The sequence below is a fragment of the Vanacampus margaritifer genome, chromosome 6 (assembly GCF_051991255.1).
Source record: "Vanacampus margaritifer isolate UIUO_Vmar chromosome 6, RoL_Vmar_1.0, whole genome shotgun sequence".
Classification (NCBI taxonomy): Eukaryota; Metazoa; Chordata; class Actinopteri; order Syngnathiformes; family Syngnathidae; genus Vanacampus; species Vanacampus margaritifer.
The window spans coordinates 27,674,772-27,702,347 of record NC_135437.1 but is presented as its reverse complement, the minus strand read 5'-3'; the positions used below and the strand labels follow the sequence as shown (position 1 = coordinate 27,702,347).

Below are 27,576 nucleotides of genomic sequence, written 5' to 3'. Positions count from 1 at the left end.
TGATCAGGGATGTGATTTTTCCGCTAATTCGCGGAATTCCGCTTTTTTTATCTCCCCCGGCTAAATTTTCAGATAATTTCACTTTGGTCAAATCACATCCCTGTGTGATGGTTCCCCACTGGATCCAGCAGATGGCATTTGTGGTGGATTTTTTTCCCCATTTGTTCCAAAGTGTATTTCATATTTAATACAGAGTGGTGAGTGCCTCTGCTGGTTTCAGCCTAGTAGAACCATGTCAATGCAGCCTTGGTGACCTCCTGGACCCGCTGCCCTCCAAATCGAGAGCAAGCACGAGTTGAACCAGTCTTGACTTTCCTGACTCCTTCCAGATGTTCCTAAATGGTCACAGCAACAACAAAAAATATAGGGTCACTTTTAAGCCAGCAAAGACATCATTTGGACCTGCGATGTCAACAGCAGATGCATGCACGCAGTACAGTGCAAATAAGCCTTAGGACATCCCAAGACTTTGCGTTTTTTTATGACCATGACAAAGTCAAAAGTGTGCTATTATTAGCAGTGCTAAGAATTAGCGTTCCGTTGTAATTTATATTAAATTAAATTTCACTTTCTGTCTTATTATCATCATTGTTGCAGTTAGAGCAAGTGGGTCAGTGCCCCATCGAATCCAGGAGTTGGCCCAATATTGTATTTTATTAAGTAAAGTTTTTAAAAATAAATAATAAATACATATTTAATTATAATAAATATATAAATAAACAAAAATATAAAAACAATTTTTTTCTTTGCTGGCAGACTTGTGGTGTTCTTCCAAGCAGGACGTTGCCCTCTAAACAACCTCTCTAGTGACTCGGCTTTTATCCGTAAGATCTTGGGATTTCACAAGAAACCTCTTGTTGACAGATTTGTCAACAAGAGGTGAAAAGACGCCGCACGGCTCTCACGCAACACCCGTATCATCTGTTGGATCGTTCAGTCGTTGTGGTTGTTGATTCTCAGGAGACAATATTGCACATTTCAACTGGTATGTTTCATCTGCAGTAGCTCTCAACCATTCGTGTTTCAGCCTTTCATATTATGTACAACGCGAGATGACCAAATTGCGGTGGAAGTTTGATTGCTTGTGCAGTATCGTGAGCAGAAGTCAAAAATGAGAGAAGATGAAATTTTAGTATGAAGTTGCAGTTTTGTTCTGATTGTACATTGTTATGTAACTTTAACTATTTTTGTTTCAAGTTCTCTGCAAATATTTTGTAATTGTGTACATGTAGTATAAGGCCCCTTAGTGGCCAAGGCGTGAACATTTGCGAGACTTGTGCCAGAGTGTCTGCCTGCGTGCAGTCATTTCCTCGGAAACACAGTCTGTACTTCAAGGACCCTGTAAACAACATTCCACTGACAACTATTATTTCACTGTGGCATGCGAAAGGCTCCGTTTCTGCAGTGACAATATCAATTTGATGGAGGCAGTGTGATGCTATTGGACGGTGTCTCCATCAGTGGGAAAATGAGGCTCGTTGTCATTATACTGTCACAAAGCACAATTCTATGGGTCTTGAAAGCTCAGTCCAAATGCTCTAAAACTAGTCAACCCAATTATTTTTTTATTTTTGACAATAATATGTTCTATGCAGCCCCACTAGTCTAAATATGGTAATCTGGTTAATATTGTGTTAATGGAAAATAAATTAAGCAGCCGTTTTTAATCCATCTCAAGGGGGCGGCCATTTTGCCACTTGCTGTCGACTGAAGATGACATCAATGTTGCTCAGGTCTCAGGTAACAACCACTCACAGGCTAGCGCAGCCTCAGAAAACAGGTGAGCTCTGATTGGTTGTTACCTGAACCATGAGCAACTGTGACATCATCCTCACCAAGTGTCAAAATGGCCGCTCCCTGAGATGGATGAAAACGGCTGGATTTTGCTTCATAGCTCATATTCCAAAAATGTCATATTAATTAGAACGTCATGTTTAGACTAGGGCGGCACGGTGGCTGACTGGTTAGCACGTCCGCCTCCCAGTGCTGAGGACGTGAGATCGAGTCCGGGCTTCGGCCTTCCTGGGTGGAGTTTGCATGTTCTCCCCGTGCTTGCGTGGGTTTTCACCGGGTACTCCGGTTTCCTCCCACATTCCAAAAACATGCATGGCAGGTTAATTGAACACTCCAAATTGTCCATAGGTGTGATTGCGAGTATGATTGTTCGTCTCTGTGTGCCCTGCGATTGGCTGGCAACCAGTTCAGGGTGTACCCCGCCTACTGCCTGAAGCCAGCTGGGATAGGCTCCAGCAACCCCCGGCGACCCTTGTGAGGACAAGCGGTAAAGAAAATGGATGGATGGATGTTTAGACTAGTGAGGTCTCATATAACATTGTAATGAAATGTTTAAGTTTGACTTCCACTTTAAAAAGGGCTAGCAATGAACGAGTTAATGCTCAAAAAGTCAGTATTGAAAAGTTCTTCAGTCTTATAGATATCATGATGTTATATCAAATGGCACTTTTTCGCCATATTATCATTATCACTGTGTGCAAAATGCTTAAAATAGTCCAAGTTGAAACAGAATCGCAGTGTGACGGAATTTTCTTCAGCAGCAGCAGCAGCAGCAAGAAGCACACTTTGCCTTCGAGCTAAAACAATAAAAACAAGCAGAGTTTTGGCAGTGAAGAAGATTCCCCCGCCATGCTTTGAGGTCACTCAGAGTCTGAGCTGATATACAAAAACAGACTCTTTTTGGCGAGTGCGCGTTTTGCTAGTTGGCCAACACACGTAGTGTGTTGAAAGAACTGCAACGACAACAGCCAAACAAAACTGGAATAGCTTTAGCGAAAGAACAGTGATGAATCTAATGCCGGGATGACCTTGGGATGGCTGCAATGTTTTCCTTATTCGTATTTCTTTCAAAGTTTAGTAAGGATGTGGCTAGAGCAAATGTGTGCTTAAGGCCCCCAGTGTTGCTTTACAAGTGCAACATCTTTCACGTTGACTTGCTTTCATTTGTTCACTGCACGTAAGTTTAGAGAAGGCGGATAGCGACGGCTGCTTTCAGTTCATTGGACCATAAACTGGTCTGTTTCTTTCCATCCGCTGGTTTCATCCCTAACTCGAAGGTTTAAAATTCCAAGTTGTCATGTTTAGTTTCTGTTTGCCTTGTGTGTCTTCCTTGTTGTGTCATGTTTAGCTTCTGTCTAACATGTTAATTGTGATCCTGCCCTTCCTCGTGTCATCCAATCAGTGCCCTCGGCCACTTGTGTCTTGCCCAGGTGTGTCTTGTTGTGTCATTAGTGTTGGCGTATTTAGTCTGCTGTCTTCCCTCTGTCTGTGTCGGTTCATTGTTGTTGTAAGTTTTCCCCCATGTCATGCTACCCGTTTTTTTGCCTCCTCTTTTCCCATGTCATGCTGTTCGTTTTTGCCCAAGTTGTTTACCCATGTTTTGGTTCATGTTTTGTTTTATGTTTTGTTTCATCTGGTAATTTTGAAGATCGCCTTTTTTCATAGAAATTAAATTCTTTTTTTTTTGACTACACCTCTGCCTTCCCGCATCTGGGTCCCAAAGCCCCCCCCCCCCCCCCCCCTCTTGACACAAGTGTCATGCTACCCGTTTTTTTGCCTCATCTTTTCCCATGTCATGCTGTTCGTTTTTGCCCAAGTTGTTTACCCATGTTTTGTTTTATGTTTTGTTTCATCTGGTAATTTTGAAGATCGCCTTTTTTCATAGAAATTAAATTCTTTTTTTTTTGACTACACCTCTGCCTTCCCGCATCTGGGTCCCAAAGCCCCCCCCCCACCTCTTGACACAAGTGTCATGCTACCCGTTTTTTGCCTCGTCTTTTCCCATGTCATGCTGTTCGTTTTTGGCCAAGTTGTTTACCCATGTTTTGGTTCATGTTTTGTTTCATCTGGTAATTTTGAAGATCGCCTTTTTTCATAGAAATTAAATTCTTTTTTTTTTTGACTACACCTCTGCCTTCCCGCATCTGGGTCCCAAAGCCCCCCCTTGACACAAGTGTCATGCTACCCGTTTTTTGCCTCGTCTTTTCCCATGTCGTGCTGTTCGTTTTTGCCCAAGTTGTTTACCCATGTTTTGGTTCATGTTTTGTTTTATGTTTTGTTTCATCTGGTAATTTTGAAGATCGCCTTTTTTCATAGAAATTAAATTCTTTTTTTTTTGACTACACCTCTGCCTTCCCGCATCTGGGTCCCAAAGCCCCCCCCCCCCCCCCTCTTGACACAAGTGTCATGCTACCCGTTTTTTGCCTCGTCTTTTCCCATGTCATGCTGTTCGTTTTTGCCCAAGTTGTTTACCCATGTTTTGGTTCATGTTTTGTTTCATCTGGTAATTTTGAAGATCGCCTTTTTTCATAGAAATTATATTCTTTTTTTTTGACTACACCTCTGCCTTCCCGCATCTGGGTCCCAAAGCCCCCCCCCTCTTGACACAAGTGTCATGCTACCTGTTTTTTGCCTCGTCTTTTCCCATGTCGTGCTGTTCGTTTTTGCCCAAGTTGTTTACCCATGTTTTGGTTCATGTTTTGTTTCATCTGGTAATTTTGAAGATCGCCTTTTTTCATAGAAATTATATTCTTTTTTTTTGACTACACCTCTGCCTTCCCGCATCTGGGTCCCAAAGCCCCCCCCCTCTTGACACAAGTGTCATGCTACCTGTTTTTTGCCTCCTCTTTTCCCATGTCATGCTGTTCGTTTTTGCCCAAGTTGTTTACCCATGTTTTGGTTCATGTTTTGTTTTATGTTTTGTTTCATCTGGTAATTTTGAAGATCGCCTTTTTTCATAGAAATTAAATTCTTTTTTTTTTGACTACACCTCTGCCTTCCCGCATCTGGGTCCCAAAGCCCCCCCCCCCCCCCCCCTCTTGACACAAGTGTCATGCTACCCGTTTTTTTGCCTCATCTTTTCCCATGTCATGCTGTTCGTTTTTGCCCAAGTTGTTTACCCATGTTTTGTTTTATGTTTTGTTTCATCTGGTAATTTTGAAGATCGCCTTTTTTCATAGAAATTAAATTCTTTTTTTTTTGACTACACCTCTGCCTTCCCGCATCTGGGTCCCAAAGCCCCCCCCCCACCTCTTGACACAAGTGTCATGCTACCCGTTTTTTGCCTCGTCTTTTCCCATGTCATGCTGTTCGTTTTTGGCCAAGTTGTTTACCCATGTTTTGGTTCATGTTTTGTTTCATCTGGTAATTTTGAAGATCGCCTTTTTTCATAGAAATTAAATTCTTTTTTTTTTGACTACACCTCTGCCTTCCCGCATCTGGGTCCCAAAGCCCCCCCCCCCCCTCTTGACACAAGTGTCATGCTACCCGTTTTTTGCCTCGTCTTTTCCCATGTCATGCTGTTCGTTTTTGCCCAAGTTGTTTACCCATGTTTTGGTTCATGTTTTGTTTCATCTGGTAATTTTGAAGATCGCCTTTTTTCATAGAAATTAAATTCTTTTTTTTTTGACTACACCTCTGCCTTCCCGCATCTGGGTCCCAAAGCCCCCCCTTGACACAAGTGTCATGCTACCCGTTTTTTGCCTCGTCTTTTCCCATGTCGTGCTGTTCGTTTTTGCCCAAGTTGTTTACCCATGTTTTGGTTCATGTTTTGTTTTATGTTTTGTTTCATCTGGTAATTTTGAAGATCGCCTTTTTTCATAGAAATTAAATTCTTTTTTTTTTGACTACACCTCTGCCTTCCCGCATCTGGGTCCCAAAGCCCCCCCCCCCCCCCCCCTCTTGACACAAGTGTCATGCTACCCGTTTTTTGCCTCGTCTTTTCCCATGTCATGCTGTTCGTTTTTGCCCAAGTTGTTTACCCATGTTTTGGTTCATGTTTTGTTTCATCTGGTAATTTTGAAGATCGCCTTTTTTCATAGAAATTATATTCTTTTTTTTTGACTACACCTCTGCCTTCCCGCATCTGGGTCCCAAAGCCCCCCCCCTCTTGACACAAGTGTCATGCTACCTGTTTTTTGCCTCGTCTTTTCCCATGTCGTGCTGTTCGTTTTTGCCCAAGTTGTTTACCCATGTTTTGGTTCATGTTTTGTTTCATCTGGTAATTTTGAAGATCGCCTTTTTTCATAGAAATTATATTCTTTTTTTTTGACTACACCTCTGCCTTCCCGCATCTGGGTCCCAAAGCCCCCCCCCTCTTGACACAAGTGTCATGCTACCTGTTTTTTGCCTCCTCTTTTCCCATGTCATGCTGTTCGTTTTTGCCCAAGTTGTTTACCCATGTTTTGGTTCATGTTTTGTTTTATGTTTTGTTTCATCTGGTAATTTTGAAGATCGCCTTTTTTCATAGAAATTAAATTCTTTTTTTTTTGACTACACCTCTGCCTTCCCGCATCTGGGTCCCAAAGCCCCCCCCCCCCCCCCCCTCTTGACACAAGTGTCATGCTACCCGTTTTTTTGCCTCATCTTTTCCCATGTCATGCTGTTCGTTTTTGCCCAAGTTGTTTACCCATGTTTTGTTTTATGTTTTGTTTCATCTGGTAATTTTGAAGATCGCCTTTTTTCATAGAAATTAAATTCTTTTTTTTTTGACTACACCTCTGCCTTCCCGCATCTGGGTCCCAAAGCCCCCCCCCTCTTGACACAAGTGTCATGCTACCTGTTTTTTGCCTCGTCTTTTCCCATGTCGTGCTGTTCGTTTTTGCCCAAGTTGTTTACCCATGTTTTGGTTCATGTTTTGTTTTATGTTTTGTTTCATCTGGTAATTTTGAAGATCGCCTTTTTTCATAGAAATTAAATTCTTTTTTTTTTGACTACACCTCTGCCTTCCCGCATCTGGGTCCCAAAGCCCCCCCCCCCCCTCTTGACACAAGTGTCATGCTACCCGTTTTTTTGCCTCGTCTTTTCCCATGTCATGCTGTTCGTTTTTGCCCAAGTTGTTTACCCATGTTTTGGTTCATGTTTTGTTTTAGGTTTTGTTTCATCTGGTAATTTTGAAGATCGCCTTTTTTCATAGAAATTAAATTCTTTTTTTTTTTACTACACCTCTGCCTTCCCGCATCTGGGTCCCAAAGCCCCCCCCCCCCCCCTTCTTGACACAAGTGAACCGAAATACATCGCCACAAACTTACATTGTTCTCGTCCACGATTGGACGCAAGGTTGTAGACCAGGAAGACTGTTTCACACATGGACTGGATCTTTCAAGGTCCACAGAAAATTATGTGTTTGGACTATGGAAACACACATACTACCAAATGAAAGATTGGACTCTCATCTTTCATCAGAAAAAAAAGTTTGCTTCTACCTTATTCCGTTTTTCAGTAATCAACAATAGAAAATGTTTAGTTTCACCTCTGTTTTGAAAAAACTTCTTTTAACGTCTTTGGCACTCCTCCATAGGATTTTACTAAACGTTATTTAACGTTTTTGGCAGTCAAAGAGTTGATCAAAGAGGACATGCTGCTAACAGATGACATGCTAAACCTAACGCCCAAGTCTTCGGGTAAGCCACGCTTCTCATCCGTTTTCATGCTACGTAACGTTACCATAACACCGTTCGTTCGTTCAAGGACAGATTGAGTTTGTTTGGAAACACACCCAAATTTAAATTACCAAATGAATCACATAAATTGTCGGAAGATTTGCAGACTTGGCTCTAACCTTAGATTTTTTTGGAACCTATTGTCCGTTATTCACTGAAATGTTGTAAGATAAGTTTTAAATTTATGATATTTAAGTATTTTAGGATCACAATTTGCTGTACACTTACTGTTTAAACTATAAACAAAGGTATGGCGGCGTATTAGGACCATGTATATATTTTTTTTTTCCAGAGGGGGGTTAATAGTCAGAGAAAAAAAGTATTAATAAAGTGGCAAATTTGCAGAACCCCTCCTCAGAAACGTACAAGGAATACACTTAGCGTACTACTCATTTTTTCATATATTTTTTATATTATTTACACATTCATAAATTTTGATATTTTTTTTTGTACAAGTAGCTAAGTTGATGTGTCGAATCTGCTGTGCTCCGTCATTCACTTGCCTTTACCTAAAGTATGCTAGCTTCTGATTGGTTAGTGTTTAGTCAGCTGATAGAGGATCAGGAAGTGTTGTCGCTCTGGCTGACGTGTATTACGAGTAAAGTTCAAATTAAGAATGAATCCGTCTCCATCCTGCCTTTTCATTTTTATAAACAGTGTCCCGTTAACCACCAACGAATCCTCACTATGGCTATGCTACGCTATTTGTCATACGTTTCTGAGTTTTTTTTCTTACAAAATTTTGCCACTTTATAAACTTGATAATTCTCAAGTTTTTTTCTTGCGAATTTGCCACTTTATAAACTCGCAAATTTGCCACTTCATAAACTCGCAAATTTTCCCGTTTTTTTTTTCCACGATCCCTTTCCCACTGAAATTTTAGCCGGCAAGGCAGCTTTATGTACATTTCCTACACAATGCAACTCAATATGCTTCATTCAAGCAAATGAGTGTTTGACGTCGTCATGGCAGCGGTGATGATTGGAAGGTGGGGCGAACAGTAGCTCACATGAGACGGGATCACCACCTCGGTGGTGTTCATGCTTTTAGAAGAAGGTGAAAATTGTGCTGTAATTCTTGATCCATGGGGTATTTTGACAAAAATCTGTCAGAGTTGTATTCTTAAGACACCCGGGTGATGTTTTCAACTGCAAAACAAAGTGCACAATGTGTCTCCTTTAACTCTTTGACTGCCAGACGTTTTCAGAAAAGGGATGATGCCGTGGGTGCCAGCCGATTTAAGCATTTTTGACTGATCTTTCAAGGTCCACAGAAAATTATGTGTTTGGACTATGGAAACACACATACTACCAAATGAAAGATTGGACTCTCATCTTTCATCAGAAAAAAAAGTTTGTTTCTACCTTATTCCGTTTTTCAGTAATCAACAATAGAAAATGGTTAGTTTCACCTCTGTTTTGAAACAAACGTCTTTTAACGTCTTTGGCACTCCTCCATAGGATTTTACTAAACGTTATTTAACGTTTTTGGCAGTCAAAGAGTTAAGGATCGTGCTTGTTTTTGGACGAGAAGCTGATGTTTTCCCCCTCACTTCGCTCTATGACTTCATTTTGGGAAATTGCATCGAGAAAGAGCCGTGATGAAAAGCAGCGGGAGGCCTGACAGCTCTGGCGCGAATTTCCCCAAGGACTCTTACTCTTAAAATAATTTGCCATGTCGGCATCTCTGCGAGTATGAAACCGCCCGTCTCACCCCCGCTGCCTGACATCTCGGACCACCTCAAGACACTTCCTTGGGATCGTATTGCAGCGCGGTACCGCCGCGTGTCCAACGTCAACATGGGGAGCTGGCGCAAATGTTGGCCTGACGTAAAACATCGTTCTGTGTTGGCGGCAGGGAGCGATCCAACTAATCAGCTGCAGGCAAAAGATTATGACAACCCCACAAAGAATGTTGAGAGAGCGGTGACGGGGGTCCACCCTGGTGATGTCACTATTTTGATACGCGGAAGACGTGATGGACAAAGCGGGGACGAGGCACATGAAGTGCCTGTGTTGTTCTTGGACCACCCTATCGTCGCCAAGTCCTGAACCACTGCAGATTATCACCCACACAACGTAAAGAAATAGATAGTTGACGAACCTCCTCACAAACTTCTAGGTGAGTAAGGCCATTTTTCATCTTTATTATATATTTTGCGATGCTACTGCCATGTCAATGAGTTGATCTGTAGACACGTTTTCTGGACACGGTGATGATGGCCAGGTCACTTGATGACTTTGACTCACCATGATGGCTCATATTTTCCATCACCATGAATTTTATCAACTACAAATGTCTCTTAACTGCGCTTTAGTCATTCCTTACTATTCCTGATACCTTCTATAATTATTTCTTTTTTACGTTGGCTTTCCAATGATCACATCCTTCATAACTTTATTGATATTTAATGCTTACATCACTGGGATTGTCTTGAAATGATCTGTGATCATGCTGGTCTCATAAAAATCCATTCATCTTTTTTTATTTATAATTGTTATCATTTATAATTAATTAATTAATTATAATTCAAACAATAAAAATGGTTATAAATAAATAAATAAAGTTCCGGCAGTCAGTCCGTCGCAGTTTGGGCAGGGAGGAATCACTGTTCAAGAGATTTACTGCTCTGGGGACAAATGTAGCCCTCCTCCGCAGCGTGGCCATCTCAGTATGCGGTCTGACGGGAGCCATTCAAACATAAATGATGAAATCCACAAATAAATAAATCCACATTTATCATACAGTACCGCTCAAAGTTGTAACCATTAAGCTACCGCGACTTATGTATATACTGCATTCTAAAAACTAAAGAATGCCTGCTTCCATTTTGTGTCAATGTTAGCCTGTTTGCTAATAAAGACGCTAAAGTCCATAAAGGCTAGCACTTAACTTAAAGTTTTGTTTAAAAATAAACAAAAATCATAGACATAAGGTGACATAAACACATACGCACGTGTTAGAGTGGGCAACAATTCACAATCACTTATCTCACCTCCAGCTGTTTGCGTGCGTGCGTGAGAGTGCGCGTGAGTATGTGAGTGTTGTGCTTTCTCTGAATGGTCTTTTCTTCCCTGTTGGCTGCGCAAGTGTGTGTTGCTATATTGACCACCTGACCACGACATATGGCCTCGGGGGGGGTCCTGCAATCGCACCCGCTGCCCCGTCTGACAGCTGCATGTTCATTTGGTTTAGTTCCATTTTGATTCACTTGTTCAATTTTGAAAAAGTATTAAAAGAATGTTAGTGGTTTATTACAATGCAGTATAAAACAACATGCTAATTGTTGTCAACAGAATATAAAATCCTTTTAAATTCTGGGCAGGAAACTTGCTTACGGCATGCAGTATGTCAGCACAGAGCGACCGTTTACATGCTGTGGTAGGTGCTGCTGTTTTGGTTAGCGACGGCATACAAATGGGTGCAGTAGTTAGTCTTGTATGTCTGTGTGTGAACAAATACTGCAGCGTCTATGAACTGATGTCATAATGGTTTCCTCCGGGATTAAATCATTATTGATGAAATAATTATATCTATATATATATATATATATATATATATATATATATAATAAATTATTATAAATAAATTATTATAAATATATATATATATAATAAATTATTATAAATATATATATATATATATAATAAATTATTATAAATATATATATATATAAATAAATTATTATAAATATATATATATATATATATATATAAATAAATTATTATAAATATATATATATATAAATAAATTATTATAAATAAATTAAAATTAATTAAATGTCTGTGTGTGACCAAATATAGTCTCCCCCAGGATTAACATAGAGGAGCACTATACGGGCTCCCTCTAGTGGTATGATAAAGTATCACATAATTAAACATCCAAATGGTGCATAATGTTGTAGTATCAACCTTTTTGTTGAGTAGAGTTTTCTAGCACAGTTCACTTGGTACTTGGAGAGTTAAGTATTTTTCCAAAAGGTTGAAAATCACTGATTTAAACGCAAATTATTATTTTAATTAAATGCAACGGGAACTGTACTGGATATTAAAAAAAAAAGTTGCTGTATCATTATGCACAGTTTGGATATTTAATCCTGGGCTGCATTTACTTTTATTCCTGCCACATTGTCCTTTCTTCCTGGACATCTCCGAACTGGCGGCAACATCAAGTCATTGTCTCAGATGGGTGCCACTTCCTGCAGGCGATGCGCTCCAATTGGCTGCAGAGATAAGAAAGCGCAACAGGAAGCGCTCGTGTTTGCTCATCTTTAAACCTCATTGCGACCTGTCTTAGTTTTTTTTTTTTTTTTTAAATCAGAGCTCATTGAACTAATCGTCGCCACGGTTACCGGCAGGCCTTGTTTTGTTAGATGAGGTCATGCTTGTTTTAAAGTTAAAAACAACTTCTGGTAGTTGTCCTCCTTTTAATTCCACCCACTTTAAGGAAATGAGTATTTATCCTCCTGGCATGTCAAGAATGGCTCCTCCTCTTCCCAGTCTGGAACTGTTATTTTCTCATTTTTATTATTTGTTTTTTTTTTTAAAGACTGGAGGAATCGTTTTGCTCCAAACTTACGCAAGACGACGTCGGCCAGAGACACGAAAGGTTTTTCTTTCAAGGATGGAAGCATCTGGAGGGAACATCGTCTGCTCAATGTTTGGAAAAAAATGGGAAACAATACTACCCCCCCCCCCCCCCCCCTCCCCCTCCAACATGGATACAGTTTACAACCAGGGCTGGTCAACCAAAGGCTCGTCAAATACTGCCAGTGAGAGCATTTGGTCAAGTTCTAAAAAGTGGTTACTGATTAGTAGGTCTGGCACACGGTTTGAATATCTCTATTCTCGGCTCTGGCCTTCCTAACAGTTAAACCTACTTTCAAAAAAACAACAACATGCATGGTCGATTAATTCATGACTCCTAATTGTCCATAGGAAAGAATGTGAATGTGAGTGGTTGTTTACACCATAAAATATTGTTAACACATTTTCATAGGCCTTTAAAAAACGTGATACTGTGCTGTCAAAAATAAAATCATAAAGACTTTCACATGAGATCAACAAAACAAACTTGCAAGTAAAAAACAACAACAACAACGACGAAGTCTGGATTCTATTCCCCTTGAAAGACGTCCTGCAGCGACATCACTTGCATAACCGCGGCTGAGAGATGATGACGTCAGCACGCACGCCGCACGCACAGCTGGCCTCTGAAACGCGTCAGTCTGGTCGCGCGCACACGCGCGCCCACCTCAAAAAGCTGGAATGTTGTTCAATCTCTTTCACATCATTGGCAAGTTTGTACATCACCGCCAGCTGGTGGTCAGGTCAATGTATAGCAGCTGTAAAAATAAAAATAAAATAAAATCTATACAGTACTAAATGCTACTACAACAATTGATTAATAATAGTAGTCATTTTATAACTCATTTTATTTATTTATTTTTTTAAAGTAATGAACTAGTTAAAATGAACATTATTGTAATAATAGCAATTAAAATAAAACAGATTCAAAACAAAAGTTGCTTAAAAAATTCTGCCCTTACAAAGATTATTTTATTAATTCCGTCAGCAAGGTGATCACTAGTGTTTAGCAAAAAATTGGCATAAACAACAACAAAAAAAATCAATTAAGCTATTATGCACATTTTTGGAATGTGGGAGGAAACCTGAGTATCTAGCGAAAACTCACTTACGAACAGGAAGAGCCACCCAGATTTGAACCCACGACCTCTGACCTGCGAGGCAGATGTGCTAACCACTCACTACCGTACCAAAATGAATTCAATTAATGCTAATAATTAGAAGTGATGGATTTTAGCCTCTAAACCCATTTAATGCACCGGATGTATATAGCGCTTTTCTAGACACTCAAAGACGCTTTTACAATGGAATGGATACATTATTCTTGCGCTCACACGTTCACACCTGGTGGCAGTAAGCTACTTAAGTAGCCAGGCGGACGGAAGCGTGGCTGCCAGTGTGCGCCTACGGCCCCTCCCACCACCACCAAGCACCTTCCATACATACACCCGTGTGACTAGCATTTGAAGAAGTGCTGGCGTCGTCGTCATGCTTTTCAAGTTGTGTGACTGAACAAAGCAATGAACACAGCCTTTGTTGCATCAGAGTTTTTATTTAAATTAGTGTAATGGAAATCTTAGATGGATGCTCGTCATGTTCTTCTGGAAGCTCAATTTAGGAGAAAAAAATATTTTATAGCATGGGGTGATGTAAGGGCAATGAAAGAAATAATAAATAATGAATGAACAAAGGTTGATGAAAACAAAAGGGAGCAGCAGCAAGCTAGGAGGAGGGCGGTTAGTCTTCATTAAATGTCGTTTAATTAGATTTCAAGCGAAACACAGAGACAGATTATTTACACAAAAACGGGATCGAATGTAAGGGGAAAAAGTGAGAAATAAGAAAACCCAAACATTTCACAGGAAATACAAAGTGTCCTTGAACACATCACTTCCTGAGCTTTGTGCCAACTGGAAAAAAATAAAATAAAAATCAACACGTTAACAACGATTTAAGATGTCAAGACATTTCAGTAAATAGTAAAAACAAAAAAAAACAAAAAACGTTTTTAACGCTATGACAAAAGCATCAAGAGCAAGAACTTTGACTTCTTTTTTAGTGGAGTAATGATTTAAAGTCTAGTTCAGGCATGGGAAACATTTTTCCCCATTCAAGCGTGCTAAACTGATGAGATTCTAATACAGCAACCGCATACATTTTCATTATAATACATTACGAGCATCTGTTTCTTAAATATTTTGGGATTTTCATAACAATCTGATTTATTACTAAAATCCGAATCAAATGCTCTCACATTGCCGCAAATGGTCCACGAGCTGTCCCACATCACTTTTTTTTTTTTTTTTTACCTCTAATCAACATTCACCAATCAGAAAGGAACAAAGAAGTCAAAGTCTTCATCATTACAAAACAAACAAAATCCTCATGATCTCAGTACGTGACTATATTTAGCTTACATACAGTATGGAATGCTTTGAGCGCGCGGCAAACGGGACCGAATCTTTCGTCCATTCCGATCACCTCCTGCACCGCCGAGCAGCTTCTGTGGCATTCTTAACTAAGTCTGTCCAGATCTGGTTAAGACCAAACTTCCTGTCCGCTTTGTGCTGCCGGTCCACTCGGGTGAAGGAAGCTCACCAGAAACTTTGGAAGCAGAAAATGGTCAGTCCTCGGAGCTAAATTCAAATTTGAAAGTTACATTTTTTTTTTTTAGGATTAAATCTTACCCCCCCACCCCCACCCCAAAAAAATACAAGCTGCTGAAATGTTTGGCGCGATGACGTTAAACTGAATTTAGCCCTGAGAAACAAACTAGAAAGCACAGAAGAGGCAAAAGGCAGTTTGAAATCTTCTGGAAAACACAACATACATTTACAGTAGAGGTGTCAAATCCAGTTCTAGAAAATAAAAAAACCCTGACACAGTTTAGCTTTAGCCACAGGTGCTTACGCAAATGGCAAGTAAACGGGCTCGTTTGTGGACCTGGATTTGACGCCTCTGGTAATTGGATAATATCCACCACCATGATGGATTTGAAAGCTGCAATTAGATTGTACTTTTCAATTGTAGAGGCTCTTAAGTGTAACTTACTTGGAAATCATTTATAGTCAATGAGCAGGGCTGGACTGGCCATCTGGCATTCAGGTTAGATGCCTGGTGGGCCGACATCGTTTCGGGCCGATGCAGTGCTTTTTAATGATTATTTTCTTGCATTTGACCCCAAGAGACTGGCCCACAATTTAGAGGAACTAGTCCATCTATTTCGAATATAGACAACAACCTGAACCAACATCAGTCAATAGCAGTGGCAGAACTATGTGTTAGGCAGGGGTGGTCAGAAGTTGGGCCAGGCCGGTGGTCTTAAGTCAAAATGCCAGGGCCGATTTTTTGTGTGCCAGTCCAGCCCCCTGTCAATACATGGACATAACCAAATTTGACATTCCTCACTAGAAATGCTTTGACACAATATCCAATTTCCTGACCTTCAAAAGGTCCCTAAGAAGCTCATGAAAATTGAGGAATTCTACGTTATATCATTGTGGTGGTGGCTAAAGGCAAAACAAACAAAAAAAAAAAAACGTCACTGTCCATATAAAGTACATCTGGACCTAACTGTGTCGACGTCATCATTTACTGTATTTACACTTTTTACGGCTCACCTCATGAGCTGCAAGCTAATCTACTATGAAGACTGCGAACAAGTAATGCGGGCCTTTGACTTAAAATGGACGAGCACACCTAGAAAACTTTCTTTTTTGCAAACACGGAGCATGTTTATGTCATTTGTGCCCTTTGACGGAGAGGAATGATAAAATAAATATACATGGCATTCGAAGATAAGAAACTGCCTCTCGCCTTGCCAAACAACTATTCAGTGTTTTGTTGCCTGAGAATCAGTCCACAGTTGAGTCGAGATAAGTATGCGACCGTTTGCGACAAAGAACAAAAATCCATCAAACTGCTGTGGCAAGAAGTCTCTTTAATACTGAGAAGACACTTGAGGATCCACCTCTGTTGAAGGGCTTTTAAAGTCTCAAACCCAGTACTGGTTCTTTTTCAAGACCGGCGTCGTCGTCCGACAGTCCTGCACCAGCTCCGGGTCGGCGTCTTTGGAATCCATGTTGGACATGGGGATGTTATTTGCCGGGTCTGTTTTCCGAAAGGTTTCCGTGCCGGCTACCTCGCCGTTTTTCGGCTTGGCCGCCGCTGCCGTCTGGACGTTGTGCTTGCCTGTCTTGTTTTTACGGATCAGGTAGTATGCCAAGAGGGCTGCCAGGAGCAGGAGGATGAGGATGACGAGGATGGGTATGAGAATGGACCAGACGTTGCCGCGTCGAGAAACCACGGGGTTCCTGTGAGAGCCGCTGTCAGAGGGGGCTGCGGTGGTATGGGCATCTCCGTGGGGTTGGTCCTGGTTGGCTTTCCAACGAGGGCTTTCCGAAGTTGCAAGGGGGTACACGCCCACGTTGGGCTTGTTCTTCCTGTCCTTTGCTGGGATGTCGGAGGGGACCCTAAGAAGAGTGGCAGGGTAGACACCAGAGGCATTGTAAGGGCCAGTTTGAAAAGAAAGCACACACTCTGCTGGGGGGACCCCGTGAGCCTTGAGTAAGAAGCGGGCCTCATCCTGAGTGACCCCGTCCTGGGACCCAGAAGAGCTTTTGGGGATTTCTACAGCAACACGCCCTTCATCCAGGTCCCGCTGGCTGAATGAGTCCACGGGCTGGCCCGCGCCAGGGCCGCCAGACCTGACGAATCGAGCGCCACGTGGCTGCTGGATGACTGTGAACGTAGGGGAGGTCCTGGTCTTGTTCGCCAGAGGTGTTGCATCCAAAAGCTTCCTGTCGAGTTGAACAAGTGAGTCTTGGGGTAGTAGAGGATCCTGGGCAATCTTGGCCAAGGGCTGGACCGTGATGTTGAGGACGGATGATACATTTGCCGCCCGACTCCGAGCGACAAATGAAACGCTGTCGCGGGGCGAGGTGGACTTGACAAAGCGCACGCTGACTCTTCCTTCGTTGATCTGTTTCTGGGTGAAGGCTGACGTGGGTTGCCGGTCGACCATGACCGCCGCGTACTTGGGAACACTTGTGATCTTGTAGAGGACGTCTTCCTCCACGGGACCTCCGGTGGTCGCTTTCAGCATCTCCTCGGTCACCAGAGTCTCGTCGTCTCCCTGCTTCACCTTGATCTCCGGGGCTTTGTCCAGAATGAGGGTGCGAGCTAGGATTCCGACGTGAAGCGTTTGTGGCTCCGTCTGATGTTCCCCGTCTGACACAATGAATTCCATAAAGCCGTTTGCAAGGCTGCCGTCGCTGTGAAAGCCCACTTGCTCGTTGTTGATCATCTCTTGGGTGAACTCAGAGAGGGTGTCCATGGTGCGGGCGTCAACCAGGTGCCCATTTCTTGGTGCTTTGGTGACCTTGAAATGGACCTCATCTGGGGGGCTGTCTTCATCATGGGTGTTCAGATGCTTCCGGGTCACAATGATCATAGATCCTTGCAGAACCTCCAGCAGCTGGTCAATGGTGACGAGCTCAGGGGGCTCAGATCCTCGTCGCTTGACGGAAATGTTAAAGATCTCCTCCAGGACCACAGAGTCGGACGTCACACCATCAGTCCGAGACCTCAGACGGGCCCCGAAGGAAAAGCTGTCAGAGGAGGCTGCTGAATCATCGTGGAGGTATTCCAGCTCTTTGCGGGCCACATCCGCCTGCGTGAAGTAAGGCGAATCCCGGGGAAGGTCCCGACCCCCCAGGGTGACACGTCCATGGTCAGGGAAACGTTTCATCTCAAAGACCACGTCTGCACTATCTGGCTCGGGAAGGCTGGCCTGGAGGTTGGAAGCGTCAAAGATGGAATCATCGATTGTTTTCCTCTGGCCTTGCACGATTTCCAGACCTGAGTGGAAACAATGAGCACATTACAAAGGGCGTACAAAATCCAACAATGATTCAGTCATTATTTCATATGCAGTATGAGCTAACTTGGCGGACAGTCTTAGTAAGACCACCTTCAACAGATAAATCCTTGTGATGGACACCCAGAGACATCTGCGATCCTATGGATCCATGCATTTTTATACTGCTTATCCTGTTCAGGATCATGAGAGGGACTTGGACCAAACCCAAACTGGACTATGCCCTGGACAGTTTGCTAGTCAATCACATGGGAATCAACCATCTCTCCAGTTTGTCTTCTTTAGGCTTAGTTGGGGCCCATCCCAACTTTGGCGGGGTCCACCCAGGACTGGTCACCAGCCAATCGCAGGGAGTGTTTGGGAATCAATGATCAATTGTTTTCAACAAGTGGTTCGGTGGCTTTAACTCATTTACTGCCATTGACGGCTTTAGCCGTCAAAGATCCTTTTGAACTGGGCTGGCAATTAAACAGGCTACCTCATGTAAAAACAACTTCCACCTCCCAACATTAAGGCCTTTAAAGCCAGTCAGAAACCTGAAGAAAGTGATTTCCGGAAAAATCACAATAGAGGAAAGAAGCAAATCATACATGTAGAGTAGTGGCAAAATATTTGACTTAGATCGTCCTTTGGCATGACAACGGAAAAAACAGACATCCACCTTTGTTCCTCCACATCTGTGAGGAGATGTTGCTATGTGTCGCATAGTAGGAGACGGTGATGGGCAGCACGTGGCGGACATCTGGGGCGGGCTGGGAAGACAGGATGAGCTCCACAGAGTCCCTCACCACCCAGAAGGGCTTCTCGGGCATCTGGTGCTCATAGAAGACGGCTCCAGACTCCAGCTGAGGACAAACAGGGACGCGACTTTAGAACGTACATTTGGACAGTAACTTGTCTTCAAAGGTGGCAAATCCAGGCCCAGAAAGTAAAAACCTTGCTCTAGCCCTTATCTCTAGATGTTTCAGTTGTCATGCTAGCTAGCAGGTAAACAAGCACCATGGGAGCTAGCTAGGTAGCTAGCTTGTCTTCAGAGGTGGCAAATCCATCCATACATTTCCTTAACCGCTTAGTCCTCACAAGGGTCGGGGGGGCGCTGGAGCCTATCCCAGCTGGCTTCGGGCAGTAGGCGGGGTACACCCTGAACTGGTTGCCAACCAATCGCAAGGGCACACAGAGACGAACAACCATCCACACTCGCACCTATGGACAATTTGGAATGTTCAAGTAACCTGCCATGCATGTCTTTGGAATGTGGGAGGAAACTGGAGTACCCGGAGGAAACCCACACAAGCACGGGGAGAACATGCAAACTCCACCCAGGAAGGCCGAAGTCCGGACTCGATATCACGTCCTCTGCACTGGGAGGCGGACGTGCTAACCAGTCAGCCACCGTGCCGCAAATCCAGGTCCAGAAAGTAAAAACCCTGTCACAGTTTGGCTTTAGCCCTTTAGCCCTTATTGCTAATTGTTTCCGTTGTGCTAGCTCGCAGGTAAGCGAGCACCATGTGAGCTAGCACCAGGGGCTAAAGGCAACTGTGGCAGGGTTTTTGCTTTCTGGACCTGGATTTGGTACCTCTGTTTGTCTTAAGCAGTGCTCATTATTTTTGTTATTTTGGAGAGCTCGGCTGACATTTTTCCGCCACCGTCAAAAAGAAGTACAGTGAAATTGGCGCCCCGCATCTTGAAACTGAACATCGGAATGTGGCGGCTTGTGTTTATTTCTCTGAGCTTCCTATGTCCTGAACTCAACTCTTTCTCTCGCTCAAACACACCTTCAAGTCAAATAATATGCGCACACACAAACACACTGAAGAAATCAAATAATCAAATAGTGACGGTTCTTCTCAGCTGTTTGCAAAAGAGACGTTGCTGTTAGTTGATGAAGATGAACACATGAATTCCTTTGCCTGTCTTCTCGCTTTTCTTTGTAACTAGAGTCGAGGCGTGTTGCTCATAATCACCCACCGGGGCCTTTCGTAACAAAAACATCATAAAACGCTGAAATAAATCATGCAAGGTTTTAAAACAACAACGATGATTTGTTTTTGGCTCAAATGGAACAAAAATGTACTTTTCTTGGCCAGCTGACATTTATCCAATTGGGTTGTTCTGTCCTGAGCTTGTTTTGGACAAATAATCTTCAAAAGACCCCCGGAAAGGGCCGAAATGACCACTTCAAATCACTCACACATTCTCTGTCCACCATTTAATGGACTGCAGAGTCTCAAGCTCCTTTTGTGAGGTTTTCTACCAATGTTAAGTGGCAAAATGTGGGGGGCAGGACCTTCATCACACTTTTTTTTCTCATACGCAATGATGGAAACAAATTCTTTACAATTTAGCATCACCTATCAGGCTATTTATTATAAACTTGCCCTTGACAAATACTCCTTATTTAAAAAAAAAACAACAACCCTCATAGGCCAAGCAGTAAAGTGGGCGTGGGAAAAGTCACCTGTGTTTGGGAAAATCGGCTGATTTCCTCCATTTGGTTCTTGTCGTTGGCCAGGATGAGTCTTCCCAAGCGAGGAGGATGGGCCAGCGAATAGCTGATCTCGTTTCCGTCCTCGTTAGTCATGGCACCCAGATTGGCACTCGTGATAGGCTGCCTCGTTCCTGCGGGCACACACGCACGCACGCACGCACGCACGCACGCACATACGCGGTAATCAGTGTAAAATTAACTTTCAGCCAGTGTAGCTAAGCGGACTCCAGAGTCCGTTTAGTGTATGCTTTATATCATTTCATATGTGATGTGTTTAATAGGTTAGAATATACTCAAGGGTTGACGATATTAAATCACTTTTTCTTTTCTTTCTTTTTTTTATGTTCATCATTTGTAGAAAGGACTCAGTTGAATAGGGAAGTTGGAAAAAAAATCTGCTTTGGAGGTTTGTCTTGTTTAAATGACACTTTATAGTCAGATTTGACAAACTTCGTTAACAGAGTAGTTGCAATCAGTAAACTGTAAAAGTTGGTGTTAATAAGAATGAAATGTTTTCCCATCTTGAACAAACATACTGTAATAGAAATAAAATAAAAATGATAAAAATGTGTCTACATACCAGAATAAAGATGTTGTATAAAGTAACAAATTTAATAATTATTAATTTATTGTTAAATAATGATAACAATAATAATAATAATAATAATAATAATAAATTATTAATTAATTTAATTAGTTAGATTAAAAGTAAAAAAAAACTAACAATATAATAATCAATAAAATAACAATATATATGTTTTAAATAATTTGAACTCTCCCATTATGTACATCTCAATACAAATAAATACATGAATGATCAAAAATTAAAATTTATAGCAGAATATTAACAGAATATTAATATTAACAAATACATGAATTAAAAATAGTATTTTTTTTTAAGTCTGCAAATGCATAAATAATCATGAATTACAATTTTGTTAATTGGGGAAAAAATACTGTAATAGTGTTACTAATAATAACTAAAATACAATAGTAATCATTAAAATTAAAAAAGGAAAATACAAATTTGACCACATACTAAAATTAGACTGTAAGAATAATTAATTACAGCAGAATATTAATATTAACAAATACATGAATTAAAAAGATTTTGAAAAATAACGGCATCCTAATACATATATATTAGGATGCCGTTATTTTGCACGCACACATATACGTGTGTAAAAGAAAAAAATACAAAATCAAATTAACTGAATAATGAAAAAATTAATGCAAACACTAAATAAAAATAACACGCTACCATCTACCCTAAAAGCTTCTTGATTGTATTTCAACCTCACTACTTGGCAGGATGTGGACATCTCACCTGGAAACACCATGAGCTCCTCTTGCGTTACCATGGTGATGGTGAGGGGCCTGGCCGTGACCACAAATCTATAAAGGGGAGACGTGTGCTCGCCGTCTGTCACCGTAAAGCTGAAACCACCAGACTCCTCACCTGGAGTCACACAAGAATTGAGTTTGAAAGCATGTATGGCTCCTAATGCTCAATTGTGTGCCAGTCCTCTCACCCTCGTGAATGAAGATGATCTCCCCGTTGTCAATTTGGGCCTGGGTGAAATTGACAGCTGCCTCCTCGGGGAAGTCTTTGAACGCAACCATCCCGTTGGCGGGCGACTCCACGTTGTAGTACACGTCCTCGGCGGGGCTATCGCCGTCTTCGGTTTTCAGCATGCTGGACGTGATGTCGGCCTCCTCACCGGCGAGGACCTGGCGGGAGACCGGGGAGAAGGCACGGATGAAAATGCAACATCCTAAGGGGAATTTATTTGATTTTCTCTCAAGTGGAAAATGGAAGTTCGGAAATATGTAAAATGGTGGAAACAATCATTTCAATGTGAAACTAATATCTCACCATTATTTTTTGTTTATTGACGATTGATTTATATACGTATTATCTATTAAATATATGTCTACTCAATATATTCCCTATAGCCATCCATCCATTGTCTACAGTGCTTAGCCTCAGGTTTAAGGATAAGTTTTTTTTCGGGGGTTTATTATTATTATTACATTTACACATACTGTACATTTTTTTGAAATATTTTGTATTTTTACATTATATATAAGTCTTTATATAAGTCTATTTTGTATTTTTACATTGTATATGTCTTTAAAATATCTGTAAAAGTTTTTTTTGTTTGCGCTTGCTATTTATTAGTTATAAGTGCTCAATCTAAGAGGCAATCTTTCAAGTTTTTTTTCATTTATTCATAAAATAAACTTTTTAATTAATCTAATTGGGTTGTACTGAATACATATTGTATTTGAGTATAAAAACACATTTAAATTACAACAATCAGAATTACGATTATTACAATTTTATGAAAAACGAAACTTTCGTACTTTTTTGGTAATAACAAAAGTTTTTTTTTATAATAATAATAATAAATATATAAAGCTAATATTTCATTTGAGCATAAAAAAACATTAACAGCACACAGTATATCTCATTAAGAAAAATACTGTATATATGAAACATACATTAAAAGAATAAAATACAAATAAAAAATATTAACTGGCATTTATTTTACTCTTTAAAAGACGGAAATGAAGTGACGCACGGACGCAAAGGAGGTGGAACTCATGAGGCAACGTCGTGACGTCATTTTGCAGTTTCGGAAACTGACAGTAGATGGCGACTTCGGACCGCCCCACCAAATGTAGCGCATGCCTTGTGATGAATAAGACCGCTCGACCAGCCAGTGCTCTTTTACAAATGAATGGACCGCGATGCTTCTTCAACGTCAACGAATGGACGACATAAAACCAATAAGATGACACAAAATGAATGACATTAGCTCCCTCAAACAGAATTATGGATGCGGCACACGTTCAAATACTCGAGTCGTAAAACATGTTTGAATGCTTCCTCTCGTCTTTGAGGCTCCCTTCTCGTTGAAAACATCCTTTCCTCAATCTGGACTTTGCCCTGCGCATACTTTGTTAAAAGTGGGACAATTAAATGAAGAATAACCTCAACAATATGACATCAACTTCAGTCTGCGCCTGCAGCCATGATGGGAATGAGTAAGTGGTGAGTTGAGTGTTTTGTTGTTGTTTTTTTAATCCTTAAAAACACCATGTCGTTCTACTTTTTAAAATGGAGTCCTATTAACCACACTTGATCGGTTTGTGGTGTGTTATAGATCATTTATTTTGTAAATTGGCTTCTTGTTGTCTATGAATTCTGCCTAGCAACAAGTGGCAAATTTGTCTCGTGACCAGGAAAAAGGACAACTGTTGCCCACTGAACTAGTCAAAAACATTTGTCAGTTTTTACTAACATTTCATAATCAGAGTAAAACATTAAGCGATAGTTGAAGTTACCAACTACAGTAGGCAAACCCGAGCTGACAAAAACGTGTTGTATTTAGATAAGCGCTGCCAGATATCCCCCAAAAGATTCCATTTGTAATTAAGCGATTAATCTGATTAAAAAATGTAATCGTTTGTCAACTCTAGTTACTGGTATGTGTTATGTATTGTACCAAAGATAAAATGGTTGAGTCGTGCTCATTCTTAAATTAATCTTGTGAAAAAAAGTTAGGAAAGTTATAGTAATTTTAGATTGATAGTAATTTTGATCATAATATTTAACAACAATTGACTTGAGGTTTTATTTGTTTTTAGAATTGTCTCGCGAGCTGCATCTAACACTCCCGTGGCTTGCTGTAGGTTGCCCACCCCTGGTGTAACCGCGAAAGAAGACCAGCCGACGATGCCAAACGGTGAGTTAGAACAGCGCCCGAGCTGAGCCCATGTTAATCATCATCGTGTGATGGCGGCCCTCAGAGGTCACCGCGCACGCACTTCCTGCTTTAAATCAGCGCAAGCGGCACTCGCCGCGATATCGCATTACACGCGGCGTGCGGCCACAGCACAACAACGCGCCACCGACGGACGTTGGAGACCTCATCATCAAATGGCGGACGCTTTGGCGGTTTTTCCTAAAATATGGGTTGCCGGGGAGACGTGCAGCCGCAGGAGGAGGAGGGATGGAATGGGCTGAATGACACACTTGCTTTCCAGTTGCGGGAGCTGACTACTCCTGACTTTACCCGGGACTCTTCCAAACTTGGACCACACTCAAAAGTAATCCGTTTGACTGCTTATTCAGTTAAGAAAAAATCTTCGTATTTCGCTCTATTATGGAGAGTTCGTGTTACACAGTAGGGAGACCGAGGGTATAGTTGTATCACGGGTAAGTTGTCACATTGGAATTTTCTTCTCCACCAGAGGGCACAAAAAAAAGTGGAATACTAGTTTTCTTCCTATAAATGGTCAGGGGTTGTGTACTGTCTGAGAAGCGAATAGCACGTTGTGAGCTGAGATGAGTGCCAGTTATCTGTTTTGCACAACCCAAAGTCAATTTGTTCAACTTCATATATTTTGAAACAGGTGTCGTACATAGACAAATTCTAGCAGCAAATCACGTGGAGTCGTTAGAAGAGAGATTTAGGCATCTTGTCATGCCTCAGTCATTGCTCTGTTTTAAGCCAACTTTAAACTAGAGCAAGTATTAGCCAGCATGGTAGTTTGGGGCAACTTGTCTCAGTTGTTTTGGGGTTTGTTGTCACATATGCAAAAAATGGGCTAATGAAAAATGCACCTCTGGCCACTTGGTTTACATATGCCAGAATTGCCCTTCAGATGATGAGTTTGAAGAGTGAGGAAATTAATTTGCTAGGTTTTGGTTCATTGTTTAAAAATGGATTTTCCAGTTGTGATTGGAACTACAGTATGCCCATATCAGGACTTAGATTAAGTTTCAGGATAAATGAACCATCCACCAATCCATTAACTGAAATGCTTTATTTTTTTTAAAATTCAATTTAATCTCAAATTTCCAGTTTAAGGGAGGCAACACAGGCAGAGCTATGGCCTATATGCCAGCCGTTCCTAAGGACATTCATCTGTTTCATAATATTTTATGTTAAAATTTGCTCAATGACTATATTACATTTTCAAGATCAATGACAAACAATTTCTCTAGGTGTAAAAAAAATAAAAAACTGGAGAAAATTGATAATTTTGTCCTTTATTAGTTGCAAAATCCAGTGTGACAACTTACCCATTAGTGGGGCAACATGTCACATGTTCACTCCCTCTATTTGATGGCTTATAACTCTGCACTGGCACAAAGTATGAAAATTATATGAATACAAAAAATATACCTAATACTGGTCTTTCATCTGGTATACATTTTGTTTATATATGATGTATTGATTTCAAGAAATAGATAAAAATATAAAAAGGGATACAACTAGCCCCGGTCTCCCTACTTAACTGGCCTACAGTTTCTTCACGTTTGTAGGCTTTAAATATTGGACATTTCCTCTTTCTGCCCAGCTTCAATCATCATCAGAGACAGCAAAACAAACTAAAAGTTCAGCCCGTAAAGATTTTCCGTCTGCAACATTTCACCAGTGAATGCGTCGAGGTTGATAAAAGCGGCGGGAACTTTCCAGGACATTACCTCCAGGCCGGTGTTGCGCGTCACTTTCGGCGGCTCGTCGTTGACTGGCCTGACAGTCACGGCGACGGTGACGGGAAGGCTGCGGCGGTCGATCTCATAAGCCGAGGCGGAGATGATGAAACTGTCCTCGGTGCTCTCGCTGCTGTCGTGCACGTAGTAGATGTGTCCGAGTTTTATCTGCGGCGGACAGAAAGGTTTGCACACAGACATTGTCACATTTCACAGGCCTTGCAAAACAAAACAATGACAGCGCCACGTCGCACTACCTCGTTTTAAATATGTTAGATTCGGGCAGCACGGTAAGATGGTGGTTAACATGTTTGGCTAACAGGTCTGAGAGGTTGGGGCTTTGGAGTTGAATTTTTAATGAATGTAAGAAGGTCTGTTACTATGGATGACCAAAACTGCCAAAATTAAACATAAATAATTGAGTGAATAAATAAATGAATAAAAGTGAAAATTAAAAACAGATATACAAAATATAATTTAAAAATGTAATAAAAAAAAATATAAATGGAAATACATTATTGAAACAATGAAACAAAATTAAAAATAAATAAATGAATAAAATAAAAATAAAAAACGATATTTAAAAAATAAATATAAAAATAAATGTGGAAAAAAAAATATCACTCAATAAATAAAACGCTCGGTCAGGTCGAAATGTTATTCAAATGAGGGGGCGGTCCTAAGCGTGTCTTGGGTTGGACTCCGCCGACCCGCTCACTCAACCATTGAAAGGCAGTTTGCAATGATTTTTGTATTTGTTTCAACATTTATTTTTATGTGTATTTTTATTTTTTGAATCTCGTTTTTTTTTTTTTTTTTTTTACTTTGATTTAGATATATTGTTTTTATTTTTATTTAGATTTATTTTTTGAATTTCATTTTTGAATTATATTTTTATATCTGTATTTATTTATTTCAAATTTTGGTCCTCTATATTTTACTGCCACCACTGCTAAAAACAACTAAAGTAGGTATGCATAAAGCTTGAGCACGCTGTGAACGCCTTCTCTAGGAGTTTGGTTATTTCATTCGTGGTGATGAATAACAGAAATTATACTATGCATTGGGGCAGTGTGATAGCCGTAAATCTTCTCAAACTGCAGTCGAGGAAAGACAAATATCTGATGTGCTTACAAACATCACAACGTCTAAGCTGTCAAATGGTGCCGGCCTCGCATCTGTCCGAACGATACCCGACGTGTACGATATCGGAAATGTAGAGTGACTTCTGGGAGAGCATGCAGTTTTGCAGTCAGAGCTATTATTTGCTGTGCTGCACAGAGACAGAAAGTAATAATCGGCCGGTAATGTCTGCCTGCAAAAGGGACAAGTAACACCGTCTCTGTGGGAGGAGACCGAAACACAAAGGAATCAGTCATCCGCTGACAAGTAAGACGCCATGGAAAGCGCTACCTGCGGCAGGCCGGGTCCACTCCGGCGCCTACATGCATACAAAAGAAGGAAGCGCCACATCTCTCGCCCGCTTCTTTGTCGCTTATCCTTGAAGTCCTGTTCGACTGGAGCCATTTTGACACTTCAGACGGTGATCTGGCAGACCCCTCGCCAAAGACGACAGTCGTACATTTATCTCGATAAAAGCCGGTAAAGTGCTCCGATGAGAGGAAACGCTTCGGGGAGCGGGAAGTGCCAAATGGATCCCA

The 27,576-nt window shown here is 41.2% G+C and overlaps 2 protein-coding genes and 1 long non-coding RNA gene across 5 annotated transcripts in view; 2 read left to right on the top strand and 1 right to left on the bottom strand.

The window, feature by feature from the left end:
- Positions 1-87: 87 nt before the first annotated feature.
- LOC144053376 (uncharacterized) lies at positions 88-22,663 on the top strand. The gene is made up of 2 exons (XR_013294405.1): positions 88-9,575; positions 21,718-22,663. It is a non-coding gene; the product is annotated as an uncharacterized LOC144053376 (long non-coding RNA).
- Positions 14,766-27,576, bottom strand: part of cspg4 (chondroitin sulfate proteoglycan 4) — a 65,009-nt gene continuing 52,198 nt past the window's right edge. The window contains exons 6-11 of the mRNA XM_077567764.1: positions 25,907-26,083; positions 21,939-22,137; positions 21,734-21,865; positions 20,377-20,537; positions 18,580-18,763; positions 14,766-17,899 (exon numbers count right to left, since the gene is read on the bottom strand). Of these exons, the coding sequence (XP_077423890.1) occupies positions 16,035-17,899; positions 18,580-18,763; positions 20,377-20,537; positions 21,734-21,865; positions 21,939-22,137; positions 25,907-26,083 (2,718 nt within the window). The 3' untranslated portion in view covers positions 14,766-16,034. The remainder of the gene's footprint in view (positions 17,900-18,579; positions 18,764-20,376; positions 20,538-21,733; positions 21,866-21,938; positions 22,138-25,906; positions 26,084-27,576) is intronic.
- Positions 23,126-27,576, top strand: part of lingo1a (leucine rich repeat and Ig domain containing 1a) — a 363,354-nt gene continuing 358,903 nt past the window's right edge. For all 3 annotated transcript variants that reach the window (XR_013294403.1, XR_013294404.1, XM_077567765.1), the window contains exons 1-2: positions 23,126-23,464; positions 24,061-24,158. The gene's annotated coding sequence lies outside the window, so the exon portion shown is untranslated. The remainder of the gene's footprint in view (positions 23,465-24,060; positions 24,159-27,576) is intronic.